The following is a 23,096-nucleotide window of genomic DNA, read 5'->3' as shown; positions in this document are numbered from 1 at the left end:
AAGGCCTGAATTCAAGCCTTGCTTCTGACACACACTAAACTCTGACCTTGGGAAAAATCACTGGACATCTCAATCTTCTGATACTTCTGACACTTCTGGCACAGAGAAGGTCCTGATCATTAATGGTAGAGGGAGTTCCCTACATCTGTGAAACCACAGGTTTAGGCCCCTATCCCTTCCCGTCCAAAGAATGTGTGGGCTGATAGGTTAGCTAGAAAATATTTTGTGGATTTTGTAGTTGTTTTGAATCAGTCATTTCTGTTGTTCCCTTCTGGGTTTTGTTGTTTCTATATAGAAATGCTGATAATTTTTATGGGCTTATTTTATAACCTGCTACTTTGCTGAAGCTATTAATTGCCTCAATTAGTTTCTTGGCTGATTTCCTAGGATTTTCAAAGTAAACCATCATGTCATCAGGGGTAGTTTTTTTTTCCTTTTCTGTCTATCTTTATACCTTTAATCTTTTTCTCTTGTCATTGTTTAGCAAAGCACTTAATGAAGTATCTGAGACTTCCCAAGGAGGAAATTGAGAGATGTGGATTTGCTGATAATATAATTAAATGGATTTAGAAGTGATTTAACGGCCATACTCAAAGAGTTGTTAATGATTCAGTGTTGACATAGCAAGGGATCTCCAGTGGTACGTCCCAGAGATCTATTCTTTTTATAAATTGCTTCTATAAAAGCATAGATGGAATGCTTATTAAATTTGTGGATGACACAAAGCTGGGAGGGATAGCTAACACAGTGGATGACAGAATCGGGATCCAAAACCTTCTGTAGCATTGGGCTGAATCTAGTAGGTGAAATTTGGGAAGGATAATTTGGGTCCAAATTCAGGTTCGGAAAATCAGCCCCACAAGTACAAAATAAAGGAGGCATAGTTAGAAGTTTTCTGGAAAAAAAAAAGATTTGGGTTTTTTTGTGAACAGCATTCTCAGCCATCGGCTGAGTTATAGGCCAGAAAACCCTCAATCAAACTTGAGTTGCTTGGAGCCAGGCAAGGTAGTAGACCCTTCCTCTGCCTAAATCTGACTTCATCTGGAGTATTGTCATTGGTTCAGCTTATAAATGCAGGGAAGTCTCCATTCAGAGGAGGGAAATCAGGCTGGTGAAGGGCCCTGTGAAGAGTTGATGTCATATGAGAAATAATTGAAAGAATTAGGGTTGTTTTGCTTTGAGAAAAGAAGTACATGTGCGTTTAGGTGTGGGAGTAGATGTGTGGATGTGTGTGGTATGTATTTGTGTGAATGTACAAGGGGAATGTGGATGTGGGGGAAGGGAATGTGTGTGTACTGTGCATGAGTGTATAGTACGTATGTGGGGGGTGGTGTGAGTAGATAGAAGGATAATACGTCTTCATGAGGCATTACACTTATGCAATTTTGCCTCATCAGAAAGAACCAGGAACATTGGGCAAAAGTTGAAAAAAGTTAAACTTAGGCTCGATGTCAGGAAAATTGATGTTCCAACATGGGGTAGGCTGCCTGGAGAGATGCTGGACTCCCTTTCATAGGATGCCTACCTTGTACATCATGTTGGATATAGATCCTTTTTAGGTATGGATGGGACTGGATAAGTCACTTCCAAATTCTCTGATTCTGAGTGCAATGTCTGAGTTGGCCATCAGATCAACTGTCAAGAGCATCTCAGCTGCATGCATAAAATAGACCTCCTCAAATGTTTATTGAATGCCCTTTGGCCACCACAAAGGTCCCAGACTACAGATGCCTAGATTATTCTCCACATTGTCAAGTCTGTGGCTTTATATGGTGCTGTTGGATAGGTCCAGAATTAATTTTGGGGGTAGTGAAATAGAATAATATTCAAAATATTAAAACATAAAATCTATGGTTTATACTCAGCTCATGAGCCCCTACCCTATCTGTTCATATTCTCTTTTCTCTCTTTTTCACAATTCTCCCCATATCCATAGGACTCATTTTCTTATTGTACTGTGATCATGTAGTTTATTGAATATAATGAAAATAAAAGGAAATATGTCTCACACTCCTGTATGAAGCTATCTGCCTATTGCTAGCTCCTAAACCTCTTCCTGCTTAGCCTCCCAGATATTTGGGAGGAGTGGAGGGATACTGTTAAACCACCCACATCTACAGCTCCTAGAAAGAAATAAGGTGAAAGGATCTGTCTAAAACTATATCTAAAACCTGCCTAAAAACCATGAATCTCAGGAAAGAAGGTATCAGAGCAAGTCATTTGGTCTCTTTGCCTGTTGAAAGGCCATCAGTCAATCAAATGATCAACAAACACTTATTAAACACTTACTATGTGCTAAGCATTATGCTCTATGGTGGGGCAGGAAATAGTCCCTGTCCTCTCCTAAATAATCTTCAGCAGTGGAACATATCCTGTTCAGAACAAACAAGCAAAAAAAAAAAATGAAATCACGTGTAAACATTACACCACCTTCTTGATTAATCAGCTTCAGTTCAATTTAAAAAGCATTTATTAGACATCTGCTATTTTCCAGGCAAAGGTTAGGCATTGGGCATTAAAGGACAAAAATTAAAACAATCCTCATCCTTAAAGAGTTTGGGTTCTACTGGAAAGAAACAACATGCATACACATAAGTAAATATAGAAAATATACAAAGTAGATTCAAAGTAATTTCTGAGAAGGGGGAATGGGAGAGAGGGAATATGCACACTTACTACGCAATGCATCAGGCACTGTGATAAGCACTTTACAAATATTTTCTCATTTGATCCACACAACAACCTCATGAGGTAGGTAATTAGTATCCTCATTTTATAGTTGAGGAAACTGAGGCAAGTTAAATGACTTGGCCAGGGTCATACAACTATTAAGTGTCTGAAATTGGATTTGAATTCAGATCCTCCAGGTCTAGTGCTCTATCTATAATCTTACAGGCTCACAGACTATTTGAGCTTCTTTATAGTGTATCTTAACATCATCTAGTCCAAGGTAAGGTAACTGAGACTCTGAAAGGTGAAACAAGTCATTTTGGGGCAAATAGTTAATAAGTGGCGGAGCTGGAACCTGACTAATTTTTATTTATTGATTTTCAAATACTGCTTTATTGTGCTTCTCCCTTCTCATTACCTCACTTCCCATACTCCATTTTCCATCCTCTATTGTAAAAAAAAGAAACAGTTAAGCAAACAAAGTCTTATGGAAGCCACAGATGACAGCAGGCAGTATTCCATATCTGTAGCCCACCATCTTTACACTGAGAAGTGAGAAATATGTTGCATCATCAGCCCTTAGAAATCAAGATTTGTCACACCATTCACCTGAGATCTGAGGAGACTGGACAATTTTCACAGGATGGAATCTCCATTCAGGGTAGAAGGGTGATCTCTGGAGGACCTTGCTCAAGTCATCTATGAGTCTTTACTTGACAAATACTTCCTTAGAAGAATGTGATATGTTGGGGTAGGTAGGTGGTGCAGTGGATAGAGCCCTGGCCTTGGAGTCAGGAGGACCTGAGTTCAAATCTGGCCTTAGACACTTGACACTTACTAGCTGTGTGACCCTGGGCAAGTCACTTAACCCTGATTGCCTCACCAAAAAAGTAAAAAAAAGAAAAAGAAAAAAAGAATGTGGTATGTTGCTTAGACTTCAAGGATCTGTGATTTCATTGGTATGGATACTCTAAGAATGCTAATTACAAACCCCTATTCCTTGGTAGAGTTGGTCTAGGATAGTTGCTGAGGATCCAAAATTCCTCACAGCCAATCTGGTGGCAAACCTCTCCAACCTTGGTTAAACTGGTCCTAAGACAAGACTGCACAGTCTGTCCTGGGGCAAGTACCAGAGTTGTTATGCTCACAGCATAGCTTTTAAGAAGTCAGAGCGGCCTCTATGTTGTGATAAGGCATCAGAGTAGCAACTCCTTTATTGAAATAGTAATTAAACTTATGGTTCATAAGGTATGTCAAAATATCTACGCCTTATGGTACATAAATAAGCTTATAGGATCATAGATTTGGAGCTGGGAGAGACCTTAGAGGTTATGGTCTGTCAATAAGCATTTATTAAATGTGTCAGAGACTATATTAAGTGAAAGAAAGGCAAAAACATGATCCCTTTTTTCAAGAAACTTACATTATAATAAGGGGGACAACAATTAAATAACCATATACATACAAAATATACACACAATATTTGTGTGTGTGTGTGTGTGTGTATATATATATATATATATATTTATATACTTTGTTAAATTCTGGAGTTTGTCACATTTATGGGACACCCCTTTTGAGATGTCCAAAAGGTAGTTGATGATATGGGACTCAAGTTCAGGAGAGTTACTAGGGCTGGAGATATGTATCAGAGAATCACCTTCATAAGGATGTTAATTGAAATCAAAAGATCTGATAAGATAACCAAGTGAGATAATATAAAGGAAGAAGAAGAGGGTAGCACTACAGGATTATAAAATCATAGGGGTTTTTTTAATTTAAATGGACTTCAGAGATCATCTAGTCCAACCTTTTCATTTTACACATGGAGAAACTGAGGCCCAGAGAGGTGAAGTGTCCTTGCCTAAAGGTCACAAAACAGTAAGTAGATAATGAAATTAAGACTCAAACTTGGATCCTTTGATTATACATCTACTTCCACTCTACTCAGGGAATTCCTTAACTTGATTTCTTTCTTCTCTCTCCTGCCACAGGAAATGCTGAAGGATGAGGTGCGCACGCTTACCTACAGAAACTCCATGTACCACAACAAGCATGTGTTTAAGGACAAGGTGGTGCTGGACGTTGGGAGTGGCACAGGCATCCTTTCTATGTTTGCTGCTAAAGCAGGGGCCAAGAAGGTGTATGGGGTAAGGGAATCATTTCTTTCTTGTTTTGGGCCTTTTAGAAAATGGGCCCCAGATACTATCTTCTCCAATACAATCCCATTTCATCTCCAACCTAACTTTTCCAATCCCTACCTCCACTCCTCAACAAACAAAGAAGCAAACACAAAAATAATCCTTGGTGCTTTCTACCTTCAACATACACCTTAGAGAAAGCAAGAAAACCAACCATAAGTCTTGAGCTATAGGAAAGGTTGGGAGGGACCCTCATACAACTAGTGACAGACTCCTACAGGAATAATTGCTCATCTCTCTGTAGAGCCTTAAGGTCGGCAACTGAGTGGTACAGTAGATAGAAGCCTGGCTTTGAAGTCAAAGGACCCATTTGGATCTTGGCTCAGCTACTCACTAGTTGGGTGGCCTTAGGCAAATTGCTTCACTTCTTGGGGCTTGGAGAGTTTCCTCATCTGAAATATAAAGGGATGGACCAGAGGACCTCTTCTAGTCCTGTGAGGCATGAAATAATATAATAAAATAAATCTTGTGAAACATGAAATCTAAATCTTGTGAGGTATGAAATAATATAATACTAATAATACAGCTAGCATTTATATAGTGCATTAGGATTTGCAAGGTATTTAATGTATCTCTTAGTTGATCTTAACTGTGAGGTAGGTACTATCAATACCCCCATTTTATGGATGAGGAAACTGAGGCTGGGAGAAATTCAGTGACTTTCCCAGGGTAACACAGCTAGTTTAGTGTCTGAGGCAGGGTTTGAATTCAGATCTGACTTTCAGCCCAGTGCTCTATCTCCTATACCACCTAGTTTCCTATGAAAAGATATCTGATATGACTATACATGTATAACCTATATCAAATTGCTAACCTTCTCAATGAGAGGGTTGGGGGGGAAAGGATGGAGAGAATTTGGAACTCAATTTTAAAAATGAATGTTGAAAATTGTTTTTACATGTAAGTGGGGGAAAAAATAAAATACTAAATAAAAAAAAGAAAAGATATTTGATAAAAGCTTCATTATTCTTATTAGATGGATTTTAAAAGTAGGATTTAGAAAAGGAAAGTGAGTTGCCCAGGTACCAAGGTTAATAAGAATAAATGTCAGAACCAAAATGGCAACCTAGGTTTCCTGACTCCAAGTCTGGTAGTACTTTTCAACACAGTCTGCTGCATTCCATGATGCCAGGGTCACTCTGCAGAACAGTTAGGAGGTCAGGCCACTGACGTTCTCTCTTTTCCCAGGAAAATACAGACATTTATACATACCTCAAAGTGCTTCCACATCCATGATTTTACTAGACGTCCCCACAAACCTCCTGTGAATTAGGTAGGAGTAAATATTTGATGACATCATTCTTCTACTTCTTTCCTTTCCTGCCCCCAAATTTAAGTGGCTTCTCATTATCTACAGAAAAAGTATAATATATGATCTCATCACTCCTCTACTAAAAAAAAATTGATGGCTTTCTTTTGTCTACTGAATGAAGCTTAAATTTCTCACCCTGACATTTTAGTATCCCTCACAAGCAGGCAACCTAACTTTCCAGCCTTATTTCTCACTATATATTTTATATTACCAAAGTGGTCTGCCATAATATAATAAAATAAATCTTGGAAAATATGAATTTGAAATCTTGTATGGTATGAAATAATATAATGCATATGATAATATAATAATATAAGAGCAGATAGCATTTATATAGTGCTTTAAGATTTGCAAGGTGTTTAATATATCTCTCAGCTGATCCTCACAAAAATCCTGTGAGGTAGGTGCTATCATTATCCCCATTTTACAGATGAGGAAACTGAGGCTGAGAGAAATTCAGTGACCTGCCTATCACCCATTCTTGTCCTGACCTGAGTTGTTGCTGTCATCATGATCTTCATGCTTGGAATGGACGACTCCCACAACAACTCTATAGTCAAAGTCCCTCCCTCCCTTTCAGATCCTCCTTAGGTCCCTTCTCCATCATATAGCCTTCCCTGGCCCTCCCTCTCCTTCCAGAGGAAAGGGATTTCTTCCTCAGACATCCCATCACCCCTTGCTTGGCATATCCCTTCCCTCCTCTTTGTATCATAGTTATTTGTGTACATGTTTCTAACATTAGAATGGAAGCTCCTTGAGAAAAGGCTCTATGCTGCATTTGTCTTTGTATCTTCAATGCCTGGTATATGATAAGTGCTTAAGAAGTGTTTCTTGAAGGGGCAGCTAGGAGGCGCAGTGGATAGAGCACTATCCTGGAGTCAAGAGGATCTGAGTTCAAATGTGACCTCGTACAATTGACACTAGCTTTGTGACCCTAGGCAAGTCATTTAACTCCAATTGCCTCATCAAAAAAAAAAAGTGTTTCTTGAATTGATTTGAGTAGAGATAAGGAAATAATTGGCTCAAGGGCACTGGCACAATGAGGATTACAGACCACTTTCCTTCTTGCCTGCCTGTCTCTCTCCCTTTCCCCTTTTTTGATAATTTTTCAGTGACTTGCACAGAGTATGCAATGTTTGTGTTACCACAGTTAAGTAATCATCATTTATGCTTAAAATGCAAGAAGGTCTCGCTCCTAAAAGGGGAAAGGAATAAGCATTTATATAGCAGTTACTGTGTAGCTTAACATAATGCCAGGCATTATGTTAAGTGTGTTTTATAAATGGTATCTCATGTGATCATCACAAAAACCCTGTATGTCTTCCTTAGTTGAAGAAACTAAGGCAGAGGTTAAGTGACTTGCCCGGTGTCATGCAGCTACTAAGTATTTGAGGTTGGATTTGAACTCACGGCTCCTGTCTCCAAGTCCAGCACTCTATCGTGTCACTAGCTGGCTCTATAGAGTAGAAGTGAAGGAAATGAGGCTCAAGGAATGTCTTTCCACTCCTCACACTTATTAGAGAGATAACTAAAGTGTTCTTTTATTTTTCTTAAAAAAAAAAAAGACAGAAGGGTTTCTATGTGATAACAAAGAAGAAAAAAAGCTTTAAAGAGGCAGGGGGGAATCGTGACCTGTGTCAGGAAATTGATGGCTAAAAGAGCATGAAAAGGGAAGAAGGAACACTAAATATTGGTGGTTAAGTAAAGCATGTGAGACTTCCTGAAGAAGAGGAGGCTGGGTGCTCTGAAAAGGGAGCAGCTGCTCATCCTCTAAGGAGAGGTGCTGCTGTCAGGTGAGAGCCCATCAAATCAAGGGAAGAGAAGAGATGTATAGTGATAGCTAGTGACTTCCTAGTGGGGGATACTGAGGCAGCCATTTGTCAACCTGACGAAAAAAATGAGAGCTGTCTTTTCTCTTCCTTGGAGTCATGTATCCAGAAAAAGAGGAAAAGCTATCCAAGAATTCTCAAACCTACCAATTTCTGCTGATTTGCATGGGCATGGATTATACTACCGAAAGCATTTTAGAAAGAATTGCTAACTGTATGGAGCCTTGGGTGAAAACTGAAGACCCCAGGACCATAGGTGATATTTTCAGTAATTCTACTGATTTAAGGAAAGTGCTACAGAGAAGAAAGGCAGATTTTGGAAGATGGTTAAAAAGATGGGATTTGAAAAATAGCATTTGTATTTCAGGAATACAGCTTAAAATACAGAAATGACCAACTCCTAGTCACAGATGGAGCACATCTAACAAAGGCTGGTAAGAATATATGCGTCTGAAGTCTTGCATATCTTTAGATGTTAAACCGAAAAAGTGCTGGGGAAGGAGTACATGTTTCAAACTAGATGCACAGAGAGTAGCTGCGATCAATCAACCAATCAACAAACATTTATTAAGTACTTATGCTGTACCATCATTATTCTAAGTGATGCAGATACAAAGACAAAAATGAAACAGATGCTGTCTACAGGACGCTTACATTCTATCAGAGTAGGAAGAATAGCAACAGAGATGAAATTTACAGGAGATGAAATCTAAGAAAGGATGTCTATAGAAAATTACCCAAAATATGGTTCACAAAAAAAAATTAGAGATGCTAATGCAAGGAGGCAAGTTTGTCATATATGCCATTGAAATTTGGTGGTATAGAACTTGTGATTGGAAAAAATGGGCTACGTAAAAGGGAGAAGTGAATAATAACATCATACAGTGAGATAATATATTTAAGGAAAACCAGTAATCAGAGTAGGGGTACACTGTAGGGAGCATTTGGTCAATAATCATAATAATAGAGGCAGAAACAAAAATGATATTGTGATTGGGATGTATTATAGGCCCCCTGGACAGAAGGAGGAAATAGATGAAGAATTTGGGAAATAGATGGATGGGAGAATCTGTAGGAGTTCTCTCTTGTTCTTTCCCTCTTTCTTTTTCTTTGTCTCTATTTCTCTGTCTTTCCCCTAAGAAGAACAAATAGTAATTTATTGTCTTGACTTAGTAATAATTTTATCCCCTGAAAGGTGGAAGAATCTTAGAATGGAAATTCTATTCTATACCTATTTGTCATCAACAAAAAGAAACTGGATGCTAGGGTAGAAATGATAGGATCCTTGCTGGGACATGATCATTCCAACTTAGAATTTGTGATAGTGAAGGAGAGGAAAGTTAGACATAGTCTGACACACTCTAGATTTTGGGAAAGCAGGTATCAAAGTATTCAGAGGAATGGTAGTTTCCTATGTCCTTAATTTTTTAATGTCCTTAATGTCAGCTCAAGACAGAGGAACCTCTCAAAAACAAAATTCTGAAGACACATAGAAACACTTCCAGTGAAGAGGAAAGAGCAAGGTTTTTTGTTTGTTTAAGAGACTGATATGGATGCAAAAGAACCTCATAGATCAACTTAGATTTTTACAAAGATATATACAGAAGATGGAAGTAAGAGCTGTAATGGAGTAATGAAGTAATGGAGGCTGAGTAGAAAAACCTGGCATTGTTCTATGTGAATATCGTCAGCACGACTACTCAGAATGAACTCATGTGGGCAAGGAAAAGTTAAGGATAACAAAAAAAAGGTGTTTTTGTTTGTTTGCTGTTGTTTTTAAGCTATACAGGTGGAAAGAGAAGGGTCAAAAGGAAGAATGAGACTGCTGCTTAGTGTAGGTAGGATAATGACATCTGACAATCCTGTGCCAAGCCAGAATTGTCTTTGGACTGAAACTGACAGCCAAAAGCATCACCCTTCCATTATACTTGATCTGAGATTCATTTGGATCTTGTAGTTTGAGAAGAGCTCAGAAGAGACCATTTAATCTAACCTTCCCAACAAAAGTAGCGAATTGGAATTGAAATACAAGATAGGTGAAAGAATAGCAAGGGAGCATCTAGTTTTTCTCTTGATGAGCTTAAGTCATTTGGCCCAGACTACTGAAAGAACTAGTGAATGCGATTGCAGAGTCACTGTCAATGATTTTTGACAAAAATCAGGGAGAACCGGAGAGTTACTGAACAACTGGGGAAGGACAAATGTCTTCATTTTTAAAATGGTGAAGAGAATGAAGTTTCCAAAATATATGTGAGTGAGTTTGATTTTGATTCCTGGAAAGATTATAGAAAGCATTACTAAAGAGGTAATGAACACTTAAAAAAGGAAAGAGTCATCATAATGAACCAGCATGGCTTCATCAAAAATAGGCTGTATCAAACTTCCCTCCTTCCCTCCCTCCCTCCCTCTCTCCCTTCCTTCCTTCCTTCTTTCCTTCCTTCCTTCCTTCCTTCCTTCCTTCCTTCCTTCCTTCCTTCCTCACTTCCTTCCTTCCTCGCTTCCTTCCTTCCTCCCTCCCTCCCTCCTTCCCTCTCTCTCTCTCTCTTTCTTTCTTTCCCAAAGGTCTAGTAAGGTAAAGAACATATAGATTACCTAGATTTTAGCAAATAATCTGACAAGTCTCTTATGTTATTCTTTTGGACAAAATGAAGTAAGAGACACAAGTGTGACATAGGTTGATTTGGACCTGGTTCAATGGCCAGAGCCAAAGAGCAGTCAGTCATTCATAATTCAAAATCAACTTGGAAGGAGATTTCTTATTTAATGCCTTAAGAACTTGGCCTTTGTGCTGTCTAACAGTTTTATCAATGGCTTGCAGAAAAGCATAGATGTCACACTTATCAGATTTAAAGATGAGACATAGCTGGGAGGGATTACTAATATGTTGGATAATAGAGTCACAAGCTAAAAAGATCTTGGCATGCTTCACTTTTGGGCTAAGTCCAAAAAAATGAAATTTCATAGGGCTAAGTGTAAAGTCTTGTACTTGCGTTAAAAAAATCTGTTTCACAAGTATAAAATGGAGGCGGTGTGATCAGACCACTTCTGGAGTATTGTCTTTAGTCTTGAGCAACACATTTTAGGAAAGACATTGATAAGTTAGAGAGAATCCAGAGGAAGGTGACTTGGATGGTGAAAGAACTTGAGATCATGTCATATGGGGATCAGTTGAAAGAACTGAAGATGCTTAACCTGGAGAAGGAGAAGAATTCCAATCAATTCAATCCAATCCAATCAATCCATACCTACTCACCATGTGCCAGGCACCTACCAAATGCTGTAGATATGAAGTCGTAAGTGTAACACTTCCTTCCTCGAGGAGCTTCTATGGGGGAGATAATATGTGCATATATAATAGTAATAATTATATACAGAATATATACAAAATGAATACAAAAAGTGAAATGGGCAGCCTTTGGAATTAGCAGGGATAGCTAGAGGACTCCTTCAGGGGGAATTTATATGAGGAATTCCTTTTTAGAGACTGGTTGGATTAGATGGCTTCTGATCTCCCTTCTAACTGACCTCTGGGCTCCATGTTGTTCTGTGATTCTATAGTGGTCAGTGGGAGGGAGAGCATGGAACAGGGGAGGCTGTGAAATGAGCCACCCCTAAAGAAAACCAGCTAAAGATGATGGAGCTGTTTATTTGAGAAGCTGTTATTAAAAAAAAAAAAGAGCAAAAGGGAAGCAGATCGCTAAAAAAAAAAAAAGTCACACATAGCTGGAATAGCCTCAGACAGCTGGAACACAGTAGTGTAGGGGCTGCTCTATTGCTCTTAGGTTAGAACTCCTAAGATGACTACGCCCAAGGAAGGGCAGGAAGTGTGCCTTCACTGCTAAATTCTTGGATCCTCCATACTCTAGAAGAGAGGGAGAGGAAAGGAGGCAGAGATAGAGAAAGAAAAAGGAACAAAAACAGGTTGTGTTACTGACTGAGATAGGGTGAAACCAAGTGGGAAAAAAAGAGAAACTGAAAAAGGCAGAGACATAAAGAAAGAAAGAGGAGAGAGAGTCAGGGAGAGAGAGAGAGAGAGAGAGAGAGAGATGGACAGAGGCAAAAAGAAAGAGAAATGGGTAAAAGGAGACCAGACAAAGAAACTCATAGATACTTTACAAATCATTTATTCAATGGTTCTCAAAGTGTGGTCAACAGAAAGTAAGGCATCCCTAAGACTCTTTCAGGGAGTCCACAAGGTCAAAACTATTTTCACAATAATGCTAAGACATTATTTGCCTTTTAAAATACTCCAGCCATTTTCAACTTCATGTGTGAAGCAGGATTTTCTTTGAATACTTCAACTCGAATAATATATCACAACAGACTGAATGAAGAAGCAGTTAGGAGAATCCAGCTGTCTTTTATTAAGCTAGACATTAAGTAGGTTTGCAAAAATATGTAAAACAATGCTACTTTTCTCACCAATTTATTTTGCTTTGGAAAATATGGTTATTTTTCATAAATATGTTATTTATGTTAACATGTAATAGGTTTATTTGTTATTTTAAAATGAATTAATAAATAGACATTTTTAAAAGATTATCACTTTTAATTTCTAATACAGCATATATTGATAGATATAACCAAGGGTATGCTGGTAAATGTTTAACAACCAGCTCACCAGAAAAAATATTTGTACAACACACTTTTAATCTGCATTATTAACATTTTCTTCATCACTTTCTAGACCAGAGGAGTCAAACACTTGTACCACAACACCTGCCCTACACTTGAGTGCAACCTAAACTGGATTTAAAATGTAACTGGAAAATATTTAACAATATAAATAAGAATACAATAGAACATGGATGATATTAATGTATGGTTATTTAAGTCAATATTCGGCAGCAGGCATCCTTATTTATGGTTTAGTGGCATGTTTTTATTTGAGTTTGACACCACTGATCTAGAAAATCAATAAAACAATAAATCAAGCCCTGATTTATAGTTTTTACTGATATCTGAGGTATGTATAAATGCTCACACTGAAAATTTAACAATCAGTTCCAGTTGGTTCCAGCATACAACTAAATATAACCTACATAAGCTAAAGTTCTTTGGGGTCATTAGTAATTTACAAGAGTGTAAAGGGGTTGGGGCAGCTAGGAGGTGCAGTAGATAGAGCACCGGGCCTGGATTCAGGAGGACCTGAGTTCAAATCCAACCTCAGACACAAAACACTCACTAGCTGTGTAACCCTGGGCAAGTCACTTAACCCCATTGCCTAGCCAAAAAAAAAAAAAAAGAGTGCAAAGGGGTTCCAAGACCAAAAACTTTAAGAACTTACTATCTAGTTAGAAGAAAGGAAGGAGGGAAGGAAGAAGAAAGAATTTCAGAGTTAGAAGGGATCTCAGTGGCATCTAGTCCAACCAATACCTGAAAAGAAATCTCTACTACATCTCCAGCAAAGGGGCATTCAACCTTTGCTTAAAGGCCTCCAGTGAGAGGGAGATCCTTGGTCCATTCCATTTTTGGAAAGTCCTTTAGGAAGTTTTTTTTCTTAAATGAAGCCTAAATTTGTCTCTTTGTGACTTATACACATTGCTACTTAGTTCTTCCTTCTCTGTCACCATCACTATTATCCTGCATAACTTGAGAACAAAACAAAAGAAAACACCTTTTCTGTTGTTCTTAGCATTACCAACCTCTTTTCATTCTTGGATTTAGGCACTATTTTCTTGCAAGTCCTTACTGTACTTTTGCATTCATTCTAAATTACTTGCCCTTCCTTCCATTTTCTGTACATTCCTTCTTAAAGTTGGTTAATGAATTTTAAGTTGGTCAATGAGTTCTCTGTGCATTCACATTGGACATTCTATATACCTTCCCCTTTCCCTGCTGATCAGAATCTCTTCAGCGGTGAGATGATAAGGAAAAAGAAAAATGTATAGATTAAAAATAGAGAGGCAGAGACAGAGACAGAGAGACAGAAAGACAGAGAGACAGAGATAGACAGAGATAAAGACACAGAGGGGGATATAGAAAAATACAGAGACAGAGTCAGAGAGAAGCAAGGAAACAGAGAAAGAGATAGGCAAACAGAAATGGGGTGAGGGTATCATGTGGCAGCATTATAGAATACAGAAGATTGGTGGGTTTCAGGTCCTAGTTGCATTGGAATTTAGTAATGCTTTCATAGCCCTGTATTGGCCACAATTAAGACCTAGATAAGAGTTTGCCCAATGGGACTATAGCTGTGGACCCAGACCTTGAATGCAGTGTGATTCTGTTGCTCAGACTATTGCCTGAACACAGAGTTGGATGGTAGTGGGAATGCAAAATGAGCCATTACAACTATTAGAGCCTGAGGCCATACACTGAAGGTCATCTGAAGACTTACCTACTAGTCCTACTAGTAGTTTGCTGTGGTGTTAGAGAAATTGCTTTCCCTCCCCAGTCTCAGCTTCACTTCCTCATCTGTAAAATGAGGGGATTGTACAAGATGAGCCATGAGCTCCCTCCCAGCTCTAACACTCTGCAGTTCATCTAATACCTCTCTCCTTTGTCCCACTCTCCTTTTAGATCGAATGCTCCAGTATTTCTGACTACTCAGAGAAAATTATCAAGGCCAACCACTTGGACAACAGTAAGGCAACTCAGACTATCCCCCGGAAACGTGGAAGCAGTGGGTGCCCCTGATTTGGTTCTGTCATTTACATGTAAATGATGGCCTTTCGCCTTCAACTGGCTATAGGGTATGGTGATGTGGTCAAGCACCCAGTCCCCCCAACTAAGTGGCAGTAGTCCTTTCCTGAGATGGTAGGTAAAGGACAATGGCCTTTACAGACCTAGTTCTGGTTCCAGAAGATTTTTAAACCTGTGGTATGGATTATAGCCTTAAGTCTCTCACATCCCACCTGGCTGACCCTGGGAACCGTTTATATCAATCATATTCCTATTTCTCCAAGAAGCAAGCCCAAGCCCACATTTGCTTACACCATCTTCAGGGCTCAGGCTAGAGATAGTTCAATGACCTCATGTAGGATGTCACCAATCCCTACTAGTCTCCCTCCCAGAAGTTCCATTTCCCTCCCCCATAGGAAAAGCCACCCAGTGGTCTAGAATCAAGGTGGGTTGCCCTACCCACTGGATAGAAGTTTTCCAACCTAGACTACAGGTTTTCTCACTGATCATGTTGTTATGATCTATAGTCCTCCTTGGTATTTGAAGGTCTACATTAAACAGTATTTGGTCAGGAAAAAGAAAGGGGGAAAGCACTCCATGGTTCCACAAATGAGAAAGCTTTATCAGTCAGTCAGGCAGACAACAAGATTGGATTTAGCCCTGGCTCAGTGCAGACAGCTATTCTAGAAGATATAAGGTTCTGAAAACGAAGAATAAGGCATTGTCTCTGGCCTTGAAAGGCAGTCTAATGGGGAGAGGAATGGGGTAGTGGGATACACACAGAATCAAATGGAAATAAAATACATAAACTGATATTCCATAGTACTAAGATTTATGGTTCATCAGTGTAGATGTTCCCTCCAGACTTCAGCAACTTCATGGGTTGCTATGGCTAAGAAAATGTCATCACCTCATGGTTAACCCTTTGGTGATGAATGTCTCCAACCTTGGCAGGGCTGATATTCAAATATTATACACATAATCTGTCACTGGGGTTATGAATTTAAAAATCTTTTTAAACTTGTTAGAATCTGACAATTTTTGTTATCCCCTAGTATAGTCTCTGATAACCCAACGTCACTTCCATGCTAAGAACGAGGCTTTGTAAAAGACCTTTAGAGGAGAATGATAGAGGGGAAAAAACCCATAAGAACAGTTACGTTTTTAGCTGTGCAATACATGTTTTTATATAATATAACCATTATGTCTGCATCTGTATCTATATGTATAACATATGTGTGTATATGTATATAAACATATACATACACATATATGCATACTTATTATACTTACTTTAGGGACTAGAGACTGGACCTCTAATTTCAATGATATATGAAATTCCCAGATAATGAAACTCCCTGTACTGATGCAGGTCATTACCTTCTCTTCTTAACAACTTTGCAACTTCTTAGAAAATTTTCTAGGGCACTTAAGAATTAATTAACTTGCTCAGTCACACAATGAGAAAGTGTGGGGGGTAGGACTTGAATCCAAGTCATCTTGGATCCAAAGTCAGCTCTCAATACACCATGTCAGCCTGCCTCTCATACTTATATTTTCTCTAGGGGGTGCAGTGAATGGAACACTGGACCTGGAGTCAGTAAGACCAGAATTGAAATCTGTCTTCAGACACTTATTAGTTGTGTGATGCTGGGCAAGTTAATTAACCTCTGTTTACCCCAGTTTCCTCATCTATAAAATGGGGATAATAATTGCACCTATCCCTCTCGGCTATTGAGGATAAAATGAGATAAAAATGTAAGATATTTTGCAAACCTTAAAGCACTTTATAAACACTATTTTATACACATACATATGTACACACACAAACAAATCTACAGAACTCAGACCCTCAGTTCACTACCCCCAGGTGCTGGATTTTTTTGTGGGTCAGAATCTTCTCTATAGTTCATGAGCCCCTACTTAGGTGTTTATTTTTACTAGTCAGCCAGAAGACATGCAGTTCACAACAAAGGCATTTAATGAAATAGGACAACCACCATAGAACATGACCCCTATAAAGCTTGAATTCATTCTTCCACAAATGTAGAACCAATTAGTGGGAAGCATGCACCTCCGAGAGGGAACATACATGAGGAACCTACATTTATAGAAAACTGATAACTGGGGCACATGAGTGGAGGGGCAACTCATGCCTCCAATACAACAAAGCTGTCAGTATCATCTTCTATTGATATTATCATGCTGCTTTCTCTGGACTTCTCTTTGCTAATCCTAGTCAAATTTCACCTATCAACCACTCCCTGGGAGCAATGTGGCTCAGCTGTTCTCCACCAGCATGTATTCCTGTTTCCCTTCAAGCACTTTGTTTCAACTACTCTTCCATCTAAGAGTTTCTAACACCCTGTTCAACAGGACTTTGTTTTTCAGCTACCTCCACAATTCATCAGAAGCAACTCTTTTAGAGGAGATCTATAGCTCTTTAAGTCTTCTGTGCCTTAGCTGTAGTTCTCAACTGAGCATTCCATACATTGTGGTTCTGTGATTAGGAAGCCTCTCCTTAACTGGTGGCCATGAAGCTCTATCTCTCCTCAGTCACCCCTCTCAGTCAATGGCTCAGGTCTTCCTCTCAATTGGGCTATACTAGGAGGTAACAGAGGCCAGTTTAAGATCAGGTTAGCAACACTTCGACCCTTTTTGATCCTAAATAATTTTTATCCATGTCTTTTTGTAATGGTATTATCAATAAGACCTCTGAGAGACAGAGTTTCCAGGTAATAAATAAATAATTTCTTAATTAGACTAGCTAATAATCAATAAATTGATGGGCAGTACTTTGTCTCAACAACCAAAGATAAGAGAGACTCTGAAATGGCTTAAATCAATTGCGAACTTTCTGAAAAGGAACTTCCCTGACAAGTGAAACTCAACCCTGACTGGTGGACATTTAATGAGGAGGTGGTCTAAAAGTCTTCAGTTTCCTCCTACTGAGAATGTGGTTTGATCATGAGACTCAGGAGCCTCGGGGCATCTGAGCAGGGCAAGCCACCTCCATCTGGACTTCTCTGGCTAGTTTTCTACTTCATGAGCTGGGTTGCCCTAAACTCTAATGGAGGGGATCAAGAAGAGGAGGTTCCTCCCTTTGAAATAGCTAGCCCAGACTGGATTCTGTTTATACTCCAAACAGAAACTAGGTTTCCCAGTTGAGTGGAGTCCCATTCAGCCTAGTTAAGGAGCATGTGCCTTGGGGATTAAGAGGAATCTCATAACTCAACCATGCTCTTCAGAGCCTGACTGAGCTTTTCAGAAATTGGGTCTTAGAATTAGGAGGAAAAGGGTGGACACAATGTGTCTTTCCAATATTTGGGTTTTCTGTGACTTTGATTCTACTTACATGAAATATTTCTTAATTCTATATAAAATATCTCTAGAGGGATACTTTGATGGATGTGATCTCACTGATGTCCATACTCCCTCCAGTGGTTTAGATTATGACCCATATGTACTTTCTCAACCTGTGAGATTTTTATCCAGGGCATCCTCCATATGTGCTTCACCCCAGCGAGCAAGGGGCTTTCCCCTAGAACTCTATAAGGACCAGTGAAGATATTCTTACATTATCCTTTGCTCCTACTACACTACATGCATTTCTCTCTTGTAACTTTAATTCTCCAGAAACTCCATCATTCCATACTTTGTAGCCCCATAGCATTACTGGAAGAATATTGGTTTTTAGAAAAATAGACTTTGTTTTAAGGAGAAACTAGGCAACATTCAAAACTCTACAATTTCCCAAATGCAATCTATCTTACTTTCCTCTTCCTATTCAAGTCTGGTCCATGAGCAATGTACTGGCATGTCCATTCAATGGCATATCATAATCTACATAAAGGCATTCTCTATCCCTATGTTTTTTTTTTTTCCTCCTCTCCACAAAGTGCTGTTCTGATGCTTCATCATGGAGTAGAGATGACATTGGGTTTTTGAAGGTCATGTGAATAGAGCACAAATGGTGGCAGGTCCTACCATGCTAGAAGGGATTTCCACATGGTCCCAACAGTGATAGACTGATTATTTTCCAAGGATCAATCTACTAAGTGCAGAGAGCTCATTTTGAGTAGCCTGCATACCAGATGATGAATTATTTGGCTTTAATAACCCATCAAACATTAGAGGAATATCAATACTACTTAAATTTCAGTCTTTGTAGAAAGTAGGAGCTTGGAATCATTCAAAATAGTGTAAAATTTCCCAAACATGATCCAACCCACTCTCATATTCATTTCTGGAACTATTTCATTGTCCAGGTGCAGAGCAATATATCCACACTGGAGGAAAAAAAAAGTGCCTACCCATGTCCCATACATGTCCCAAATTAAGATGATGTACATTTCCATTCACTTCATCCTTCCAGTGTCAGTGGCTAGGCCAATTTCTTTTTCTGAGCCATTATAAACAGAATAATTTTATCTATGAATAGGAACATTTGAAAAATCATCCCTTGGAAATTCCTTTTAATTTCACTTGGTTTAACACATTTTCTGCGACACTGATGAACATCTTAGGTGAGCATATATGTCTCTGCTTTATGCTTCGCTTAATTCTTATATTCAGCATATCATTGAATTTCTGTGATTACATCTATTATGGATGTGGCATATTCTTAACATAGGAATCCCTTTTTGGAAAAGAGCTTTAAGGATGTATTTTGTTCTATGAATCAAATGATTTAAAAAATAAGCAAACAATAGACACAGTGAAATACTATATTCTTCATGTTTTACAGACTGTGGAAGGTGTATTCTGCTATAGAAAAAATACTTTATATTCTCTTCCTCTGTTTTCATTAACGATACCCTCAAAGTATTCATGAATAATTTTTATAAAAGTTTTTATAGAAATTAGAATGTAAGACCAATAGATTGCGATTTCTTCTTGGTACTCTCTGCTTGTTAAAAGTACCATGTATGAAGTTTCCCATTATTTTGGAATCCTTCTCTCTTTGAGATGTTTTGAAAATCAATGCCTAGATACCATTACAATTATATTGCCTCCAGCATGGACTTCTTTGATCAGGTCCAACATCATGATATTCATGAATTCATCTTCCTTATTAAAGTGCAGATGTAACCCTTTCACTGATGATAATAGAACAAATAAATTCAGCTGATAAGCATTTATTAAGCACCGACAATGCCAGGCATTGAGCTAAGTGCTAGAGATTCAAAGAAAGGCAAATAAAAGTCTTTGCCCTAAAACAGCTCATGACTTACTGGGGTAAAACAACTTGGATATACGGAGATTAAATACAGACACTCCCTCAACATCATGACTGATCTCACAGACCAGAAAGAAGGGCAAATAAAAGCAGTGTGGGTTGTTCTCCTTTCTTCTTCTCTCTACCTCTTTCAACTGCTGGGCTATCTCCAGTTGTCCTGATCTTTATCTGGCCACCGGACCCAGATGGCTCTGGAGGAAAAAGTGAGGCTGGTGACTCTGCACAGCTCTCCCTCACATAAATCCAATTCAATTGCAAGTCATGTCATCATCTTCCTGATGTCATGGTCCTCTTCAAGAACTAAGGACAAACCACACAACCTCTGACAACTAGTTAAAATTAGGCATAATAATTGGTTTCTCTCATCCCAGACAGGAAAATCTATTTTGCTTGAAATGATTTTTGTGAAGTAGAATTCTCCAGCCAACCAAATACATTTTCTAAACTCCGTGGCCTGTTCTGTTCCCAGGCATCATCACAATCTGAACAGATGAGTATTAAGTTGAGAATGGAAAAAGTGAAAGGCTCAGAATGGAGTCCTCCAAGAGATGGATGACCTTGAACCTCACTTCCCCATGCTTACAATTTGAGAACAAAACATTGTGGTTATCTAGAAAGTTTCTTAGTGCTCATAGAAAACTATCAGGACTTAAGTTCCTGGACATCAGGCATAGCCCTGCTGGCTTGACCCAGAGTTTCTACCATGTTTCTGAATTGCACAGAAACAAAACTCCTAGATTTCAAGAAAAGAATAATCCCATTACTTTCACATCTACAAAGCAACACACACACACACACACACACACACACACATACACCCCCCTCCATTCCAAAGGGAATGAAATCCTACTTCCTAGATTTTCAGAGGACCACAACATCAGTACTTTTTGGTTCCCTCCCCACTCTTCTTTTTCTATCATCCTCACAATACTTATACTATAGAGTTCTGGAATTTCAGAGTTTGAGGCAAAGGTCATCTAGTCCAGCTCCTAACCCCAATGATGATAATGTTTGTTGAATTGAATTGGGCCCTCATTTGAATCATAACTACTTTCACCAATATTCCTGATAAGTTGCCATTTGACTTCTGTTTGAAGACTTCCAATAATGAGGAACTCATTTCTAGCCTATTTCACTTTTGGACAACTATAATTATAAAGTTATTACTTATATTGACCCAAACTCTTTCTTCTATAATAACCCATATACCCCAATTCTGCTATTGGAGGCCAAGTACAATAAATCTAATAACATTTACCATGATAGCAAAAGTTATAACTGAAAGGGACCCTACAGAACATCGGTTCCAACCTCCTCAAATTTGTCATTTTGACAAATTTTGTCAAATTTGTCATTTTGACAAATCAGGACCCTGAGGCCTCTAGAGCTGAAGTGATTTGCCCAAGGCCACTCTAACTAGTAGAGTTAAGACTACAACCCAGGTCCTTTCCTTCCCAAGACAGCATTCTTTCTATTTAGAACCTAAGTCAAGTTGATGAAGGAACGGGGGAGAGTGGGGAACTCCATGGAAAACTTTTAATATGCTGAATTAGCACTTGGAGTGGATCTCAGATATGTGGACCCCTAAACAAAAATAACAGTATAGGACTTTAATACTTGCCACCCAGAACTCTTAAAAATATGTCCTCATGGAAAATATAGTTATAGAATTTTAGAACTAGAAAAAGAACCCCAGACAACATCTAATCTGATCCCATCATAGAATTTTGGAATCTCATCACTGAAAGGGAATTAAAGTTCAAGTTCAACTAGTCCAACCTAAACCTGAAGTAGGAATCTTCTTTACAGCATCCCTGACAAGTGGTTATCATTAGGACAAATGGGGAGACTGAAGCCCATGGTGTTTAAGTGATTTACCCAAGGTTACATTCTGAGTTAGTGGAAGGGCTGGGATTAGAATTTAGTTCTCTTGGTTCCCAAGGCAGTGTAACTTCCATTCTATCCTGGCTCTGACTTCATTTGTACACAGATCTGCTTGAACAAACCTGAACACAGAAGTGTGATTTTTAGTATGGCTCCCTATATGCATATGTAACATAGGCATATATATGCCCATAACAAGCAATCGGCAATGAACCTGACAAACATTACAGATGTAGAAAGGGATGCAATGATCAAGAGAGTATGGATTCATCAAAAAACAAATCATGGGGGAAGCTAGGTGGCGCAGTGGATAGAGCACCAGCCCTGAAGTCAGGAGACCTGAGTTCAAATCTGGCCTCAGACCAAACACTTGACACTAGCTGTGTGACCCTGGGCAAGTCACTTAATCCCAATTGCCTTAAAAAAAAACCATGCTAAACTAATTCAATGATGCTTGCTGAGAGGGAGGGAGACACAGAGAGGGACAGAGAGAGAGAGGGAGTGGGGAAGAAGGGAGGGAGAAGAGAGAGAAAAAGGAGAGAGAGGAGAGAGAGACACACACACACAGAGAGAGAGAGAGAGAGAGAGAGAATTAATTTAAAAAGTGTAGACCATTCTGCTCACCATTCCACTCTGTTAAGTAAATGTGCCTCTCACAGTATGAATATCTGACTGGACTGCGTGTGATTAGAAAATGTCTTCTTCATCATACTTACTGGTGATTTCTTCATTGCATTTAGGCTTGTAGAGCTAATGAGAGGGACAGCCTTAGTTAGCCTTCTTACCATTCCTGGTCAGTCAGAAGCCTCCTGTTTTGTTCCTTCTCACTTCCTTCAGTTCTCTCTTCTTGGTGAAGCAATGTAGTGGCGTGATCACACTCTAACATAATCACACTTAGGTGTGAACCTTTTTAAGAATATTTTTCCCCTCATCATCTACTTTTCTGTCTGCTAGCTTTTTTTTGTCTGTTTTGATTCCTTCTGTATGAGTAGAACTCCTGGTTCCCACCTTCTCTCCTGATCAAGTGTAGCTGAGAATCAAGAAAAATAAAGTTACCATTCAACTGTTTTGATAGCAACCATCTCAGATCCATCTGTTCTTTAATACAGACTAACTTCCTTTAAAGACACCTTAGTTCATTTCCAGCTAAAACTCTTTAGCAATACTCTGATGTGCTTTATGGATAATACAGGAATTTTCTAAAGTAATTTTGACTCTATGTCAAAATTTTATATGCCTTATATGATGATCTTAGAACCTAATTCCTGTATAAGGTGAAATTCCACTATTTTTCTTTCTTTCTTTCTTTCTTTCTTTCTTTCTTTCTTTCTTTCTTT

General features: G+C 38.8%; 1 protein-coding gene across 1 annotated transcript in view; it reads left to right on the top strand.

The window, feature by feature from the left end:
* PRMT8 (protein arginine methyltransferase 8) overlaps positions 1-23,096 on the top strand; it is a 154,969-nt gene that overhangs the window by 67,417 nt on the left and 64,456 nt on the right. Inside the window, exons 3-4 of the mRNA XM_027856464.1 lie at positions 4,665-4,820; positions 14,535-14,598. Of these exons, the coding sequence (XP_027712265.1) occupies positions 4,665-4,820; positions 14,535-14,598 (220 nt within the window). The remainder of the gene's footprint in view (positions 1-4,664; positions 4,821-14,534; positions 14,599-23,096) is intronic.

The sequence above is a fragment of the Vombatus ursinus genome, unplaced genomic scaffold (assembly GCF_900497805.2).
Source record: "Vombatus ursinus unplaced genomic scaffold, bare-nosed wombat genome assembly UNPS02011431.1, whole genome shotgun sequence".
NCBI classification, from domain to species: Eukaryota; Metazoa; Chordata; class Mammalia; order Diprotodontia; family Vombatidae; genus Vombatus; species Vombatus ursinus.
The sequence above is the reverse complement of the archived record's forward strand: the minus strand, read 5'-3'. Positions and strand labels throughout refer to the sequence as shown.